At 36.5% G+C, this 20,009-nt stretch overlaps 1 protein-coding gene across 12 annotated transcripts in view; it reads left to right on the top strand.

Moving 5' to 3' along the window:
* The window catches only part of LOC138763888 (ERI1 exoribonuclease 3-like), a 453,927-nt gene that overhangs the window by 288,438 nt on the left and 145,480 nt on the right, over positions 1-20,009 (top strand). Inside the window, exon 8 of one of the 12 annotated variants that reach the window (XM_069938826.1) lies at positions 10,360-10,436. The exons of the other annotated variants lie outside the window; for them this stretch is intronic. Within the exon in view, the coding sequence (XP_069794927.1) occupies positions 10,360-10,421 (62 nt within the window). The 3' untranslated portion in view covers positions 10,422-10,436. Of the gene's footprint in view, positions 1-10,359; positions 10,437-20,009 lie in introns of those variants that run through there. 12 annotated transcript variants of the gene reach the window in all.

Raw genomic sequence — 20,009 nt, 5'->3', positions numbered from 1 at the left:
ATGTCAAACTAACTTGTTGTCTGCTTGTTAAAGTAAATTTTCAAAGAAAAGTGAAAAGTTCTGTTGTTGCCGTGTCCAACAATTCTTCCTTAAATATCCTACAAAAATTCTTGCAATGTTTCATTTCAGTTGCGTACTAAATACAACATTCTTGCACTTCAAAATCATTCACTGTATGGACATTTTTGAAACCTATTGTCAGTACAATACTTTAATTTCTCAGGTAATACAATGTAGTATTTTGTTGAGTATTATTTAGCTTTTACTTTAATATAGAAAATTTAAATTATGTTCTTGATACAACAAAGATTGCACATGGATAACCAATATTCCATAGGAGCACACCTTTTCCCCCAACTACATTGTCATACAGCTGGAGAAGAGGAAACCAAGACAGAACTTGATGTTTCTGTGACAGCTGTTTTCCAGAAATTCATGTCCATCATAAATATTTTTATATGTTGATAATTACTTTTGATTTTGAAAAAATATTATGACGTTCATTATTTTTGGTGAGAAGCCCTACATTTGTGAACAAAAATAATATGTTTCAGATTTATAAATACTCGGAAAAGCTTTTTATGCAACTGCATTTATTAATGAACTATTAACTCAAGGACAAGTGAAATCGCTAGCATTACTTTCATGTCACATGTTTCAAAAGACAAACATTGGATGTGAAGAAAGAACAACATCGTCATTTCAGAATGGTAAATTGGCAATGTGTTTACACACTGAAGAAGAAAAAAATAAAACATCATGTAAAAAAAAGAGATAAATGTTGGCTCATTTCTTATGTAATTCGTAACTTCCTTATCCTGGGTTGTAGTAATGTGTAGCTGTAATGTTTAATCACTGGTTAAATGAAACCCAATTTTTATAATGGATAAGGTGACAACAGTGATGGTGATGGCTTGAAAGGGCTGCGTTGTTCAGCAACTGATGAAGGTAACGATTATTCAGCTGTGCATCGTGCAAAGAAAATGAAAATGACAAATGAACTGCAGCTAATTAGACAAATCATACAGACTAGCTGATGATTCTTATCTCTGCCGACTAATGAAGCAAGCCTGCTAGCCTCTGATAGATTCATTGTGATTTCTCTTAAGGGAGGGAATGTATTGCAAGATGGGCTATATAATGCAAATATACACATTTCCCATAGAGCTATATCCCCTCTGCAGCAATCAGAATTATTTACAAAACCTTTAACTCTTTCAGAATTTAATTGTTAAGGAAACTACCACAGGAGGGTGACAAATGCAAGTGAAAAATAAGATGGATTTCATGCAGTATGATATAATATTTTAGTTAAAATGATTGCAATGCATATATTTATTAAAATATCTTGAACTAAAAATTCTGATGTAAAACAACCCAGTTTGAGTTTGTAATTTAGAAATTATAATTAAAATATTTTTAATGTCGATTGAAACATTGTTGTAAATTTAAGATATAAAAGGAGACCATTCAGGCCATTGTAAATAATACAAGTTTTTTCAGACAGTTGCTCATCCATGGCTCCTTAGCTGAAATATATAAATAGTTTTCATGCCCCCATTGCATTCTAGAGGATCTGATCATATCATTACCAACTTCAAGAGAGTCCCAGGGGCCAGAAAAATTGAGCTTCTTTTACTAATGGTGTATTTGAGGCCCCGAAGATGTTACATTCAAAAGAGACAGGTCATCTTTGAAATCTGAATGCTTAACCATATAACCATATAACCGTTTACAGCATGGAAACATTCAGCTCTTCCCCTTTAATACCAGCACATTCCAGTTTTAGCAGAAACATTTAATGACACTACAAATGGTTGAAGGCAAATTGAGTCAAAGGGCCTGTATAACTAGGGAAAAAAAAATTGCTATGTCACCAAGGATGACCAGACTATAGCCGTAGAGAAGTTATATATTCATAAAAGGTGTGGGCTAGAAAGACTCAAATTCTGCTAGTTTCCTGCTAAGCCAAAGGACAAATAGGACAAATTTGATTTTGCACAAATCGCCTGCTTATTTTTACAGTAACGCACTGTCTCAAAGTTTGAAAATCATAATTATTAATGAGGTCTTGTGGAAACACATGATTCTCCTCATTTAGCAATAGCTTTTTACTGGATACCATCTTTAGTCTCAGCCAGAAAGTTACCCATCTGGTATTTCCAATGGGTAATCAAGCTCTGAGGGATCATCATTATGTCATAGATGAGGATCTATTCTCGATTTGAATTCAAATCACATAACTGATCCTGTTACAAAATGCAAAACTACTTTAAGCACACATATTATTGCATTTTAAAACATTGCCTGTCTGTTTTCCAAAATAACTACTGGCCTCAATTTCAGAAAACATTGCATTTTTTTGTGTCAAATCTATCAGAATCAGGATTTATTGTCATGAACAAGTTATAAAATTCGGTCTTTTGTGGCAGTGTTATAGAGCAAACATACATATTATGACATTACTATAAAAATAAAATAATAATAGCATATAGTGCAAGAAAAGAAAGGCAGTGTCTTTGGTTCATTGATTATTCGGGAATCTAATGGCAGTGGGGAAAAGCTGTCCTTGTGTCAATGAGTGCATGTCTTTAGGCTCCTTACCTTTTCCCAGATGGTAGCAGAGTGGAGAGGTCATGGCCTGGGTAGTGGGGGTCTTTGAGGGTAGAGGCTACTTTTTTATGACACCGCCTCATGTAGATGGCTTCATAGAGTGAAGTCTGGTACCTGTGATGTCGCAGGCTGAGTTAACAATCCTCTGGAGTTTATTCTTGTCCTGAGAGTTGGCGCCTCTGATGCAACCAGCCAGAATGCTCTCCGTGATACACCTGTAGAAGTTTACGAGAGTGTTCAGTGACCTACCAAATCTCCTTAGACACCTCACAAAGTATAGCCGCTGGCAAGCCTTCTTTGTGATTGCATCAACGTGGAGGCTCCAAGTCAGATCCTTATAGATGTTGACACCCAGGAATTTGAAGTTCTTGACCCTCTCCACTACTGATCCCTCGTTGAGGACTGGATCGTGTTCACTTGACTTCTGCCTAAAGTCCACAGTCATCTCCTTGGTCTTGCTAACATTGAGTGCAAGGTTGTTGTCATTACACCATTTAACGAGCTGATCTATCTCCCTCCAGTACACTTCCTCATTGCCATTTGTGATTCTGCCAACAACTGTGGTGTCATCGGCAAACTTGTAGATTACATTGGAGTCGTGGGCGTATAATGAGTAGAGCAGTGGGCTAAGTACACATCCTTGGGGTGTGCCTGTGTTGATAATCAGTGAGGAGGAGATGTTGTTTCCAATATGTACTGACTGTGATCTTCCAATGAGAAAATCAAGGATCCAGTTGCAGAGTGGGGTACAGAGGCCTAGAGTTTGTAGCTTCTTGACCAGCACTGAGGGAATAATGATATTTGACTTTTTATAACAAAATAACACACTTTTCTTAACACTATTCAAAGAATTCAATATTTATTTATTTATTCTAATTTCCAAATGTTATTACTTCCTGTTTTTCCTAGAACTAACTAAAACAAATTTCCTTTGTCTTTCATGGCTTAAATTACTCGCAACTCAGAACTATCATGAAGAGGATAAAATTGGAAACTCATCTTAATTCTAGTAGACATGACTTTGTAAATTAAATTTAATCATACAGGTTACACTTGTTTTCCATTCTGTGAACAGAATTTGTTAAATTATTTGTATTGTGCAGTTTTATATGATAACTCAATAATAGTTCCCTATGGAACCAAAATCTCAGTAATATCATACTTTGACAAAGCAATATTGTTTAATGAGTAGATTAATATGTAAGCATAAATTCAAACCAATCTGTAGGTTTGAATATCCAGTAGCTGATTTAAAGAAGGACTACATCTTTCAAATTTCAATTATGTAACTGTACTTTACCACAAACTCTCCAAACCACAGAAGCCAAAGACTTTGGTACCAGGAATGTACTTAGCAAATTACAGAATAATATCACAGATCATATAAAATATGATCATAGTTCCAACCAGAAATGTTTCTGACCAGTGATCTGTGATATTATTCTGTAATTTGCTAAGTACATTTTTCTCCAACAAATTTTATCTCCTTCTAAAGATAAAATATGTTTGTCAAAATACCAGAGAAATTTTGTCAAACTGAAAGAAATCTTCAGCAATTTCATCTGTATTATCAATATGTGTTACTCCTTAGGTTGCCCTGATAAGTTAAATGAAAATTACTTGTCATTTCAGTGATGAAATTACATCTTTTAAAATCAAAGATTCCATTTAAATTTGAACTCTCACAATATTGATCATTAAATATGGTGCAGTGAATGCAAATACTTATAAAACTAAGTTTTTTTGCATAGTTCTAATCCAGAATATACTAATGCTGAAGTCCTTTATTTGATGCTTTTAATAACCAGGCAGAGAGATTTGTAACAAATAACAATTTGTTTTAAATATATTGAGGCACTGAAAAATTTTAGTTTTGCCTGAGAGAGTTTAGTGTTGCTGAACAAATACACCAAACTTTAAAGTTGTATAAATATAAATTAATGAATCCGGGCAATTTTGCATGCACAATTGGCAGCGTTTGTATACTGTCAATGTTGTCGTCACTTGGAAAAGTGATTTTTCTAGACATGATCAAGGTTGAAATAATCCAGAATTGGATTCTGATTTAAAACTGAGTTTTAACAGATATAAATGTAGGCCCAGAAAGTCAGCTCTGTCGTTTTAAAAGGGAGGTACTGTGTAGATGTTGATATATTGCCTACTTAGACCAGCTCAATGAGATGGTGCTTTTCTTAAGAGCAGTTTAGTTTTAGTTGTCTGAAAGATACCAGAGACCCTTTTTATTGTTTCTCCAGCTGATTCATTTATCTTTTAATCTGTCCATTCATTTATTTAAGGATTCAATTCATCCATGGTCTGCAGAGCAGAAAAAAAGGTCATTTGACAGCCACTTTTATTGGTCTACAATCTCCCTGCCTGGTTATTATAAGTCTTAAAATAGTACTTCAAGATTAATGTACTGTAGGTAAGAACTATTTAAAGGCTTTTTGCATACTGGATTTTATAATAATACTGTAACCTGCTGTTTAATATTGAAGGATAAATGTTTTGGGTGAAAATTAAAACCCATATGGAATCTCTGTAAACACTTGGTTCGATAAATATACAAGTTCAAATCTTACATTGAGGAATATTTTAAAGAACATTATGTATGGTTATGCTAATATAATTCTGTTCACTCATTTTTAATATGACCAGATTTCTCTCATACTCTGTGACATTATTGACAAATTTATTTGATTTTTTAAATTCATTTTGATCTTTATGAGGACAGACAACATGTTTAAGAGAAATGCAAAGTGTGTCGTAATTCTGATCAGAAACAATTTTGTTTTATGATCTGATGTTAAAATTTTTGAGTTCCAGGGGTTTCAAAACTGAAGCTTCGAGGGAAATTACTGTTAGGCATGGCCAGGAGTAGAATGTAGTGTTTAATTTGAGAAAATGACAGCTCTTGATTCTGTGGATGATGATACAAGACCATTCTTAGTTTGTAAAGTAAGTTCACTGTTTAATTCTGACAAGGAATGAGACTCCCTCAGAATAAGATATTATAATGATGGGACTATTGAGAATTGATCATAATTTTTGCTCAAAATTCTTTTATCTAATGTAGGAGATAACCCTTCCATTAAAATAGAAAGGAAGTTTCAATAATGTCAAGGATTATGTCCCAACAATTTATTCCTGGTATAATTCTTTTTCATAACTCTTTCCTTATCCATCTATAACCAAAATTTTTAATTGGAGGAGTCCATCACTGAATAATTATTTAATAGATGAATTACATTTGTAATGTTTTGCAGATTTACTGAAGGGATCAAATTATATTCAGAACCAATTTTATTTAGAAAGCCTTAATTTTTCTCCATCCACTTTGGAACTCATTTTTCTTCCATTTTAAGTGGCACTTTATCACATGGCTCTTCAAGTAGTCACTGAAAATGCCAGAAAAATAAGTCAAGAAACTTGAACCAATTTGTTCCCATTAATACTGCAATGAAGTGTTTTTCACCAATCACTTTCCCAAATTGATATTGGATACCTGATTCACATAAAATTAATTCATTTTTAAAAACTGGTTCCTTGTGAAAGCTTAGTAATGTTGCATAGTTTGCAGTTGAATTTGACTTCAGTTGTACATCAACTTGTATTCTTTGAGAAGTGCTCTGAGTGAGGAGGGACATCTGTAGTTTCTTTTATATATTATTCTTTCTGGGCCAAAAGAGATTTGCAGGCTTGACTTATGTGCAGTTTAGAAAAGCTAGCTGTAATTCAACAGTTTGAATCCTGTATCTAATTTTTATCTTATGCAGTTTTATATTAAGCATCATGTTACTTTTAAAAATAATTATCAATGTGATGGACATCAGCATTGCAATCAATTTGTTTCAGCTTTTCAGTGGTCAATTGGATTGTGTTTTCAAGAGAGGTAACAGCATGCCAGATGTAATCTAGATTCGAGACTATTCCCTATCAATGTGCCTTCTGTCCAAATTCAGACCCCAACTTGCATCTGTGCACACACTTGCTCACATACTCTAACATTCACCTATCCTTGTGACTTTATTATAATTTTGAACTTTATTCAAATATATCACTTTTTAAATTCCTTTTTTTTTTTCCTTTGTCCCATGTGAGTTGTCCCAATAACTAGATTGGGGAAAAAAAATCATATCAAGATGTACCTGGAGGTAATAAGAATGATGTATGCTAAGGAATTCATGTAACTTTGTATGCATTTGAAATTAAGCCCAGAATGAAACTCAGGTCCAAAAATATAGCACTTTCTTAGAAGCAGGATTAGAATATTGTGGGATAATGATTATAAAGTTCTAATGCAAATCAAAGTTTATAAACTTGGTAAAAATAGTATTTGTGTGGTGTATTTTTTTAATTTCTTTTTCTGCTACAGGTCAAGAGATTAGGCAGCATTTTATTTTCAAAAACTAAGGCCTAGAAATTGGAATGTAATGTCAGTGCTTTGTGTGAGTTGATGTGCGAGGTTACATTCATCAATTGAGGTCATGTGAAGCTGGTCCATAGGCCGAACTTTTTTTTTCAATTAGCAAGGTAGGGGCAGCAACAGAAGCAATTTGCCAGTTTTGCAGGGAATTAGGATTTACCATTACTGATGCGAACATAAAGATCATAAAAGTCCAAAGAGTTAGGTAGTTCACAGCGTCCCACAAAATTAATGAGAGAATACTTTTTCATCCAATTCTACAAAAGAAAACTCATTCAATCAAAACTTTCCAGAGACAGAATAAAGGAATTGCCATTTCATGTGCGTAAGGATATTCAAAGACTTTTACTTTCAGGACCATTGAACATACCAAAACACTGTATAGTAACGTGGTCACTCTTGCAAAATAGGAAAGAAGCCAACTTGAGCTCAGCAAGTTCACAAGAAGATCAAGATGATTGTCACCACATAGTGATATTGATTTAGTGATTAATTTGGCCAGGACACAAGGGATAACATCACTACACTCCAATGATAAAGAGACTGTAAAAGGAGCCAACATTCAAAGTTCTACCCAAAAGATATTGGCTGCCTCATTGCGGTGGTACTGCAATACCACTCAGATGAATGTCCTACCGTATTGTAATGAAAGTGTTTTTCCCATAATTTACATTTTGTGTGATGTTAAAGTCTATTTGAAGCGTAGTTATTGAAACTGCCTGCATTCTTATGGGCTCTGAATTTTTTTGAGCTAAATAATGACCACTCATCTTATTGAATGCTTAGGTGATATTTTTATGTCTTTAGAAGTCCCTTGTAGGAGCAATTTATTTCTCCATAACCCTTCTCCCCACTTTTTTAGTCTTGGTATCTCCCTTCCCAACATAGTCTTGAAAAAAGTCCTGATCTAAAACTTTCACAGCCCTTTTCCCTCCTTGGATGCTGACTATATTCTAACCCCTAACCCTATCTCAGATCACCAGCATATATCTTTATTCTCTTTTCTCTGTTGCATGAATCTAATTTACGTTTGAACGTCTTAAGCACAATCAAACTGGCATTGACCTCAGTTTGGAAGATGGATCTAGGTGGCAAAGTTGCAGGGATAGGTGGGTGGGGAAGGGCCTGAGGTGAACTGTATAGGACAGGTTTGATGAACCAGCAGGTCATTGTGTGCTCATCCGTTTTAGCATTTCTAATTGAGACTTGCAGAGGTGAAAATAATTGAGAGAAAGAGATCATGATAGAATATTTCCATCCGTATATCTTAAGCCCTTAGAATCACAAATACCTTTTCAACAGACACAGTGATCTCACAACACTGTCTTTTCAACAGTGGTTCTTTGAATAGATCTATTGTGCATGGAGCATGGTTTCTGCAGTTATAAATAAAGGAACATGACACTCAGTACCTCGAAAACAGAACTTAATGTAATATGGAGATTGTCTTCTTATTCTCTTAAAGTATGGCTTTCCCTGGAGCTTTTAGTACTTTTAATTTTACCTAAGGGCTTTCCTTCCATCCAGCTGCCTGAGCAGCAAATATTAAGCCTCATTACTAATTGAACAAAGAAGAGTAATTGACACATCCCATAAACCCTGCCTCTTTGATTTACAGCCTCGGCCTAGCAATGAAAGCATACTGCTTACTACCTGTAAGCTATGAATAAAGAACTGTATTAAATAATAAATGGCACGATCTCACTCCTTTGCACTACTTAATTTAATAGTGATTAGTCTGATAATCCAAAAGTATATTGTGATGACACATTTTGAGAACAGATCCCTATGTTTGAGGGGAAAAAAAATTACATGATTTCCAGAAAAATTTGTAAGCAAGCAAATTAAGTTGTTATTTATCACTCCTAAAGTGATAAATATTTTGTAGTTTTGCTTTTTATCTGGAACATCTTTTATTATTGCAAAGAAGAAAATTACTAAAAGTTTGACATGGTTAAATTTAGTTTTCAATTTTTTGCTTCTACCTTTTCTGGATTTTATTTACCGGTAATTTCCCCCTCCCCATTAGTAAGTAGTTGCTCTTTATATACAGTATGCATGTATGTGTATATATGATTGAAAATTCAGTCAGTTGAAACAAATCATGTGGGATGCAAGACAATAAGAATTTTTCAGCCACCATTTGCGGCATCCTTGCCCTGCAGCATAATCTATCTCTCGTTCTCTTTTGTGAATCCGTGCTGCTCCCAAGGGTGAATGAAAACTTTAATTGTCAGTCCTTTGCATGTGGGTACCAATTTTTTTTCTCAAAGTCTGAAAATTCCAATATTTTATTGATTAAGTTAAGCTCAAGGAGATATTTTTTGCTTTAATTTGAGCATTGGATACAGAAAGATTTTCCTACAAATGCAGTAACTTGTTCAAATGGACGGTTCCAAAAAGACTTAAAATGAAGAGCCTTGAATATACATGGGAGACAGATAAAATGTTAAAGAAGGCATATTGGATACTGCCTGTACTCAGATGGGTATGGAATATATGAGCTAGGAGATTATACCCTGTATTGCAACTTTATACAATAATGGTTAGGCCATTACCAGACTATGTGCACCATAATTGTACATGATTGCACCTGGGAGGCTACAGAGTAGATTTGCTATGGTCTTCCGTGGAATTAAGCATTTCAATTATGAGGAAAGATTGAATAGGCTGGGTTTGTTTTTCTTGGAGTGGAGTAGGTTGAGTGGGTTATCTGAAAAATGTGTTCAAAATTATTAAGGGCATGGATAGTATATATAGCAGGAAACCTTCACTCAAACCAGTGGTGTCTAAAATTAGAGGGCATGGGTTTAGGATAAGAAGTGAAAGAGAGAAAAGGAAGAGTTTTTTTTATCCCAAAAGTAGCTGAAATCTGGAACACACTATCTGAGTGGATGGTGGATGTGGGTACTCACACAATATTTATTTGGATTTATATGAGCACTTGCATCGCCAAGATATAGAAGATTAATGGACCATGTGCTGGTAAATCTGATCAGTGTAGATGTGCTTGAAAATTAACATGGATATGCTGGACTAAAGATACACCTTTGTGTGGTATTATTCTGCAACTCTGTCTTCATGAGATGCTTGAAATAGGCTGTGAATTTTATAACTCCACAACAGTAACCATCTTTCTGTTGTCATGGGTCTCAATAGGAGTAACTAGAATCTGCCTTACTGCAATATCACAACCAACTTCATCATTTTCCTTTTCTTGATACATGGTAGTATCTGGGAATAACATCGGTCAGGTGCTGGTTAGACATCTAGTGCATATCGACATGACGTAATTTAACAAAATCTTTTCATTATTTCAGATTCAATATCGGTTCAATTAATTCTGTTTCTTCATGGTGGACAAAGTGGTTGTGGGAGTTGACTCATGAGGAGTGATTGAGTAAGACTGCCTGATGCCCACAAGTCTGTAAAAGAGTGAGTTGTGATCTAATTGAAACGTAAAATTCTGAGACGAACTGACAGGAAAGATGCTTTGACCTTAGGCTGGAGGGTCTGGAACCAAAAGCATGATCCAGGGTCGACAGTTCATAAATTTCTTCATTCAGACATATGTACATCTTTGGAATTCTCCTTTCCATATGACTGCAGATGCTCAGTCTTTGATTCTATACATTTAAGATTCAGTTTGATTGATTGTTTTGTACATTTTTTGAGGGGCTTGGCTTCAGGGAAGCAGTGGCCCGAAGGGAATTCTGGTGAGTTGGAAGTGATCCTCACCTATTGGATAAACTTTGAGAATTGATGGCAGAACAGGCTTAAGTGGCTAGATTGGTTGTTCCTGCTTCTATTCTATAAAGGAAAAAGTTCCCATTTAAACATGTTGTTCAGTCTGAGGGCATTGCCTAAATAATGAAATTATATTCAATATTAACTTTAAAAAAAAATTGGATATATCTTTGTAAGAATAACATTTGCAGGTCAATGAGAGACGAGCAGACACTAGATCAGTTTCAAAAACCAGCAGAGGCTTGATGAGCTGAATGCCTTGTACATATGTACAAATCCTTGCAGAGCTTCTCTCCCGAAAGTATAGTGCCCTCCATAATGTTTGGGACAAAGACATTTTTTTCCTTTATTAGCCCCCTGTGCTCCACAGTTTTAAATTTGTAATTAAACAATTTACATGTAATTAAATTGCTCATTTCAGAGTTTATTCAAGGTTATTTGTATACATTTTGGTTTGACCATGTAGAAATTAAAGCACTTTTTATACAGCATCATCACCATGCAAACATTTATATAAACCCCTTACAAATAAATAAGTAAAAATAATGCATGAGAAGTCAAAGTAAGGCCGTGTCTTGGGTTCTTTGACGGCAGCAGGGAAGAAACTGTCCTTATGTTGCTGAGTGCTCATCCTTAGGCTCCTGTATCCTTTCCCTATGATAGCAGAGTGAAGAGGGTATGGCCTGCATGGTGGGTGTCTTTGAGGATAGAGGCTGCTTTTCTAAGACACTGCCTCTTGTAGATGTCCTCGATAGAGTGAATGAAGTCTGGTGCCCATGATATTGCAGGCCAAGTTAACAGACCTCTGAAGTTTTGTCTCGTCCTGAGTGTTAGCACTTCCATACCAGACAGTGATGCAACCAGCCAGAATGCTCTCCACAATACACTTGTGGAAGTTTTTGAGAGTCTTTGGTGGCATACCAAATCTCCTCAAACACCTCACGAAGTATAGCTGCTGGCAAGCCTTCTTTATGATTGCATCAACATGGAGACTCCAGGACAGATTCTCAGAAATGTTAACACCCAGGAGTTTGAATCTCTTGACCCTCTCCACTACTGAGTGCTCGATAATGGGTGGTTCATGTTCTCTTGGCTTCTTTCTGAAGTCCACAATCATCTCCTTGGTTTTACTAAAGTTTTGCAAAATTGTTGGTATGACACCACTCAACATACTGATCTATCTCCCTCCTATACACTTCCTCATTGTCGTTTGTGATCCTGCAGACTATCGGGCTGACATCAGCAAATTTAGAGATAGCATTGGAATTGTGGCTGTCTGCACAATCATGGGTGTACAGTGAGTGGAATGGGCTGAGCATGCTTCCTTGAGGTGCGCCTGTGTTGATAGTCAGTGAGGAGAATATGTGGTTTCCAATTCGTACTGACTGTGGTCTTCTGATGGGGAAGTCAAGAATTCAGTTGCAGAGGGGATGCAGAGGCCCAAGGTTTGGAGCTTGTTGACCAGCACTTGAGGGACTAATGGTATTGAAGACTGAGGTGTAGACGATGAAGCACAGTTGCATGTATGAGTTGTTGCTTTCGAGATGATCTAGAGCTGAATGGAGAGCTGGCGATATTGCACCTGCTATGGAGCGATTGTGACAAAAGGTAAATTGTAAGGGGTCCAGATCTTTGCTTAGGTACATGTTAATTCTGAGCATGACCAGCCCCTCAAAGCAATTTATCACCTACTGGGCGGTATTTGTTGAGGCAGTTCACACTACATTTCTTGGGTACCAGGATGATTGATGCCCTTTTGAAGCAGATTAGAACCTCTGACTGCAGCAATGAGAGATTAAAAATGTCTATGAACACTGCAGCTAGTTGTTTGGCACAAATTTACAGCACCCTGCCAGGTACGCCATCAGGGCCTTGTAACGTCAGCCTCAGAGAGAGATATCTCAGGGTTCATAGCCATTACAGGGATTCTCGTAGTCACTTTTGGGTTCTCAAAATGGGTATAGAAGGTGTTCAGCTCATCAGGCAATGAAGCATCACAGCCACCTTTGATGTTCACCCTCACTTTGTAGACTGTGATGGCCTGCACTCCTTGCACAGCTGCCATGTATGCATCTCTGTCTCTAGCTTCCTTACCTTTTTGTTGCAGAGATATCCTTCTGCAGGTCATACCTGGATATTTTGTAGAGATCTGGATCCCCGGTCTTAAACACTCTTGATCTCACCCTCAGCAGGTTGTGAATCCTCTGATTCATCCAAGGCTTCTGGTTGGGGAACTGCCGGTGGGTGTGCATGGGCATACACTCATCTTTGCAGGTCTTGCTAAAGTTGGTGACACGTTGCATATTCATTCAAATCTACGAATGAGTCCTTGAATATAGTCCAGTCCACCGATTCAAAGCAGTCCTACAGACATTCCTCCACCTCCCTCAACCACACTATCGCCGTCTTCAATACTCTGCTTGTACGCTAGGAGTAGAATGATAGCCAGGTGATCAGACTTGCCAAAATGAGGCCATGGTATTGGCTCGGTAGGTGTTCTTCACGGTGGAGCAGCAGTGGTCGAGTGTGTTGGCTCCACTGGTCTCACAGGTGATATGCTGGTGGTAGTTCGTTAGAGATTTAAGGAGGTGCTGTCTTGTGGCTGCTAATTATAGTACTCAGCCCCTCCAGTGCTAGCCTGATGTTAGCCTGTAGCAGAATGTACACTGCGACCAGGATGATGGTGGTGAACTTCCTCGTCAGGTAGAATGGATGGCACTTGATCGCCAGATGTTACCGGTCAGGGGAACAGGACTGGGACACAAATGCCACCTCTCCTGGTTTTTCTTGATGCCTATGTCCGGACAGCCCAGTTCAGGGTGCAGCTCTCCGACCTGAGGGTAACAGTAGACTGAGGAGTATGCCGTGAGATTTTAGATTGTGGAAGTGTAAATTTCTGCTCTTGTTCATAGTTCGCAACACTTCATGTATGCTCAGTTTTGGGCTGCCCCCTCTAGTTCTGAGTATAACATCAAAAATAAAACTGAAGATGCTGTAATTTTAAACAAAAATATAGACATTGCAAGAGATGCTCATTAGATCAGGCAGCATCTCGGGTTAGAAAATCAGAGTAAATGTTTCATCTCATTATGCTGAAAGATCATTTTTCTGAAACATAAATCTGTATCTCTCACCATTATTGCTGCCTGACCTGCTGAGCGTCTGAACCATTTTCAGTCTTTGTTTCAGATTTCCTCCATCTGCAGCTTTTTTGCTTTTAGACTCAGATAAGATCTGAGCATGCTTGGCACAAATGCAGCACCAGACAACATCCTGGAACTAGTCCTTGATGCAAAGACTGAGGCTGTTGGCATTCTACCAAGGACAGATGCATTTGCAACTGGCAGATTTTTTTAAAAATTTTTTATTTTTCACACTATGAACCACACTGACCAAAATACACACAAACATTTCCCTCTTGAATATACATAGTGTCATTTTCTCCCCTTTCCCCCCCCCCCCCCACCTCCCTTCTCTCCCTCCTGGCAGATTGATGCAGACTTTCTCTGGACATGTTACAAGCAAATTACAGATCTTCACAATCACACTCAATATCAGGTCTACTACTGAAGGATGTGTCTCCTCCGATACTCACTCTACATCCTCCATGAAGGCAATGCTGCTGAAGGCACTGCGAAGGGGTGGGCTGATAATATCACAACGATGTCATCAGCCTTCAACCCAGGAGCAGGATTTTTAAAATCCTGTATGCCGTAATATAGCTAATTATGTTGCGCAGGAAATCTGCCTAAGACTGCTTGAACAGATCTCCACCAGCAGTCTTAGCTGCTCTGCAGTCGCCATTTTTAGTATAGGCCGCTTTCCCTTCTCAGCGCATGTGGATGATGTCATGCCAATGGGTTGTGCTAATCAACTCTCTCTGCTCCGGAAGATGGTTCCCAAAGCTGCTCAGTAAGAAACCAATGCTGGATCAGCCTTATAGGCCTTCTTCATAAAAAGGTAAATTCAACTTTTTTTTCTTTTCATTGAGCCACCTTCAAGGTGGCATTGCATCATAAAAAGGCCTAGTGACTCTGAAGGAACTCTCTTTTGCTTCTCTTTCTCCTTTTGTTAGGGGTGCCCGGCAATGCTCAAGGTGACTCTTTGTTTGCCTTACAACAGACAACAGTTAAACATATATCATGTCTATTACATTTTTAATAAAAGAAACAGTGGCAATAAAAAGAACATTGAACCTTGAAGAAGTGACACAGCTCTTTCTCTCTCTCAAAAGACAAGCCTGATATTAAATTCTGGTTTCCCAAGTTTACTTAAAAGATCATACTGGCACCTTAACCTAGTAATTAATGGCCAATACTACTGGTTAAAGGGCTAGTATGAAAGCTCGCGAATTGGCATGTTGGCGTCAAACCACCCCAGGGATATACTCATAGGTAGGGTGTATCATCCTTGGGTCATCTGACACCTGCCCAATGTGAAAGGGAAAGATGATATTTTTTGCATGAGTGAAGGAAACAAAAGATTAAAATGAGGGTATAAACTTTGTATTCAATGTACTAAATCCTAATAGATGTATTATGATCTTATATTTAAACAAAATTAATCATACCTAATTATAACATAATTAATTTATTATAATATATAACATAATTGTCCGTGAACTACTCTTTGCAGACGATGCCGCTTTAGTTGCCCATTCAGAGCCAGCTCTTCAGCGCTTGACGTCCTGTTTTGCGGAAACTGCCAAAATGTTTGGCCTGGAAGTCAGCCTGAAGAAAACTGAGGTCCTCCTTCAGCCAGCTCCCCACCATGACTACCAGCCCCCCACAATAATCTAGTTCTTTCCTATCTCACACACATAACCTTCTATTTTTCTTGCATCCACATGCATACCTCTGAGTGATCTGAATGCACCAATGTTTTTTGGGAGTTTACAGATTAGCCAGTGCAAAAAGGGCTACTGCTTTCAAAGATTTTTCCATGGTATCTTTCAGATATTTATCCCACAATCGATCATTAGTGTAGAACGAGTATTTGTTTGTACTATTTACTGGAGCTGTTTTGTAAAAATGTTCCACTCCAATAAGTTAATTGGTTGCAAAATTAGGCTTTGGAAGGCACATAAGACTTCATTTTTGACTTTCCTTATTTTTGACTTTCCTTCCATTTGACTGACGTAGAGTAATTAAAGTTATACTTTGCATTTTTTTCTTGCATTTATTGCATTTCTGCAAAATCATATTTGTTGGATTAGATCTCTGTACTGATAGGCTATTCTCAGTTTTGTCACATGTCATTATAGTGTATCACAGGCATTCAGTGATAACAAGAGACTTAAAATAAAAGCCATGACTGACCACTTCGCTGATTTTGCCTGACCCCACCTGTCATTCAATATTACATCTTGAGTACAGAATACTGTACCTAAGGCTTTCTATACACCCTGTTGACATTTGAGTAAAATGTTGTAGGTTTTGTGTGAAAGGAGGCGAAGGCTTCCTGGAGGTTATGGCGCCGTTTACCATCACATCAGTTCCATGTTATCAGTCCCATAATTTGACAATAAAAAATACAAGCCTGAACAGAAATATGTGCAGTGAAATATAAATTGAACATAGGTGGATTGTGCCCTAAGGCTTCTAAAGAGGAAAATGTCCTTCTGTTTGACATACTGCTTAGCACAAGCCTTCTGATGCATGATTTCCTGTTACATTTTTAACGTTTCACATCAGGACCCTACAAAATGGGTTAACTGTTACCCTGGAGCAATTACAACCTCATGGAAGTTAAGGGGAAATCACATTGATATGAAATGGCTGCATGCTGGCAATTTCCTAAATCAAAAAACACGACATTAGTCTTGTATAAAATTAATAAAGTATTCACAATCCTTATGTAGCTGTATATCACCTGGTGAATCACACTGCAGTTAGATGAAATTACATTATAGAGGCTGCAGCTGATATTGCAGTTTGCTTTTATTCTCAAAAATTCAGATTCTTCCAGAGTTCTTCAAATGTAATTCATGGATTAGCTGACTATTGGCCTCATCCTGCAAGGATCAATACTTGAAATACTGTAATTTTTTTTAAATGTGGTCAGACAAATCATTGTCTTGGTTAGATGAAAACCTTTCTAAATTTCACACAATAAATTTAGTTACCATAATTTGATCTTTTCATGTTGGAAAATTTGTTGTTTCCCATACCAGAAAAAAAATTGTGATCTTTGAGTTTGATTCCATCATTGCTGCATTTCAAGATTCATATAAATCATAGAATCTTTTCTTTCCTTTTCATTTTGGAAGTGTGAAATTCTCAGTTTTTTTTGCTTCATCCCAAAGTAGCTTATTTTCAGTGGTCTAATTCCAGTTCCTCATTTTAACATCCAAATTGAGTCTTGATGAATCTTCCCAGGTTTTAGTTATTCATGTGATCTTTTAGCAAAATATATTTAGAACTTGACCTCAGGCCTGAATCTGATTGGTCTACAAAGAAAGCAAAGTTTTATTCTTGTGCACTAATTCATTATAGATGTCTTAGTTACAAGACCGATAAGGGGGTTTAATGTGAAAAAGCAGCATTCTCATTGCCAAGTGATATTATGGTATCAGACACCAGAATAAAATTACCACTGGAAGCCTACTACTTGAATCAGTGGTTGCCTTTGAGAATTGAAGCATTAAAATCAATCATCACTGCACAAGATTACACTTGTACATTTGCACTTCTAATGCAACTTATGAAATTACTGCAGTTATTATGTGTAACCTACTTTTTAGAAGCCTGGAGAAATTTGGCATGATTCAAAGTCTCTTACCAATCTTTGCAGATGTACCAAAGAAATTCATTGTCTTGTTCAGATGAAACCTTTTCTAGATTTCACACAGCAATTTAATTACTTTGATCCTTTCATGTTGGGAACAAATATTGTTTCTACTACCAGAAAAAAATTGTGATCTTTGAGTTTGGTTCCATCACAGTTTTGTACAGAAACTGATCTACCCAAAACTACAAGAGTTGTGTGGTGAGTCAAGAGCATTGACTTATGAATGCATCTCAGGTGATCACAGGAACTAACCTCTCCTCCATCAACAGCGTCTATATCTCTTGCTGAGCCAGGAGAGTTTCTTAATGGACTCATCACACCCCTGACATACTTTCTTCTCCTGACGTCCATTAGACAGAAGATGCATGTGTTTGAAATCATGTATCTTCATATTCAAGGACAGTTTCTCTCTTACTGTTATCAGACTCATAAATGGACCTCACACTGGAAAAAGACAATGTCCTTGCACTGTCTTTTATAACTATACTTTATTCCCTGCATTATGATTTTTTACTTTTCCCTATAACTAGCTATATTTGACTACTTTAGCACCGTTGTTTCATTTATTTGTCTACGTATTTGTTTACTTATTACTTCATTATTTGTTAAAGAGTTGGATTGCCTGGATATCACACAAAATTAAGCTTTTTTTTACTCTATTTCAATATATATGACAATAAAACAATTCAATTCAAATTAATAACATTGAAATCCTACAATACATGATGCTTTGCTCTTCTAAATGTTCATTTCATGCTCATCGTGAGAAAAGTTGTACACTCTACTAGAGCCCTTTGTTATTACAAATTTTCAAGTCAAGCCGTGCAAAGAGCAAAGTTTCTGAAAAAATAATAATATACATCCATTAATAGTTATTACACACTACTATAATCCTGCAAAAAGGTTGTAGATCCTCTGTGCAATGCCATTCTATCACATTTCTATGACTATTTGGATAAATGGATTTTAAAAAACTGAGAGTGATTTATTCAAATTTATTTCTGAGTGGGGTACATTACCTACATTCTTTGCATAAACACATCACCAGAGCAGTTACTTTAGTACATCAATAAAGGTAACATAACTGGCCACGGCCATTCTAGAGCCACATAGTGAGATAACTGGGGACATAATTGAAGAGAATTTTGATGACAAAGTTGTGTCCCCAGCTTTGTCTTTGTCAAAGTCATCATTGAAATATATTCAGAAACTATCAAAAATGAAACATGACAGAGATAATGAATGTATAATGCATGGTTTGTTGCTGAAGTATTTCATTATGGATGAAGCCCAGGATCTTTCTTCTTATAACTTTGCCGTCACACTTACGACTTTGGGATTTTGTTGAGACATCAAGGGATCAAGGGTAAATGATATGATCGGATGAAGAACAATGTTGAAGAATATATTTGGCGATCCAAACATATTTGCAGTGAAAGGGTGAAAATAGAGAGGTGGGGGGGGACGTGGAGGTGCTGATATAGACTAACTTGCAGGAAAGTCCAAGTGGCAGACTCAACGAGGCTGGTCCCTTAAAATTAGTGTTGGACCAGGTATTGCTTCACAAAAGTGTGCAATGACACTGTCCTTACCTCGAGACATAGTTCATTTCTATGCCATGCATTAGAGACTCCAGTACCACTTTGATGACCTTCACAACACACGCACACAGGAAAATTAATTAATTAATTTCCTTCAGGTAGCGCGTAACATCACAGAATTACATGCGGGAATGTCTTAATCCTTGTAATTTATTTTTTAATAGTTCTTACTGGAATCATTCCTAACTTGTGGAACTGTAGTTGTTGATTATGTGTTTTCTGAGTATAATGGTCATCAAACTAATGAGTACGAAATGAAGAGCTTCACTTAGTTGTCAGGATGGTGGTTCTGTAAATTGTTGCTAATCTGAATTGCAAAATCAAATAATGGTTAAAAAATCATTAGGTTTAAAAAAAAGGTGGAACTGAAAAGAGATTGTTGATGACCAGCAGTGCTTTCAAGAAATTGAAAATAATGCAAGTAAAATAACACATTTTCTAAGTTTCTGCAATATTTTAGATCTTTCAATGAAAATATCTCTTTGTGGACAATATGTGATCTTAGTAATTGTGTTGCTTGATTCTACTGTATACAATTTTTCATGTTGCTTAACATTTTTATTTCACTCAATCCTTAACCTTTATTTTGTTTAGTATATTCCTATTTGCTATTTTCCTTATTTTTGTGAATAAATAGCATTATTGTATATTCTTTTTCCAAAAATCCAATTCTTTGATTTGATTCAGGACAACTGAAACTTATTTTTGTTAAAAGAAAAGATGGTGCTATCTGAACCTGATGCATTTATTTAATTCTGCTTTAGTGTAGTTTTATAAAATATAATATATATTATAAAAATATAATATATAATATATGAAGCCTGCACTTTATT

The sequence above is a fragment of the Narcine bancroftii genome, chromosome 5 (genome assembly GCF_036971445.1).
Source record: "Narcine bancroftii isolate sNarBan1 chromosome 5, sNarBan1.hap1, whole genome shotgun sequence".
Taxonomy (NCBI): domain Eukaryota; kingdom Metazoa; phylum Chordata; class Chondrichthyes; order Torpediniformes; family Narcinidae; genus Narcine; species Narcine bancroftii.
The sequence above is the reverse complement of the archived record's forward strand: the minus strand, read 5'-3'. Positions and strand labels throughout refer to the sequence as shown.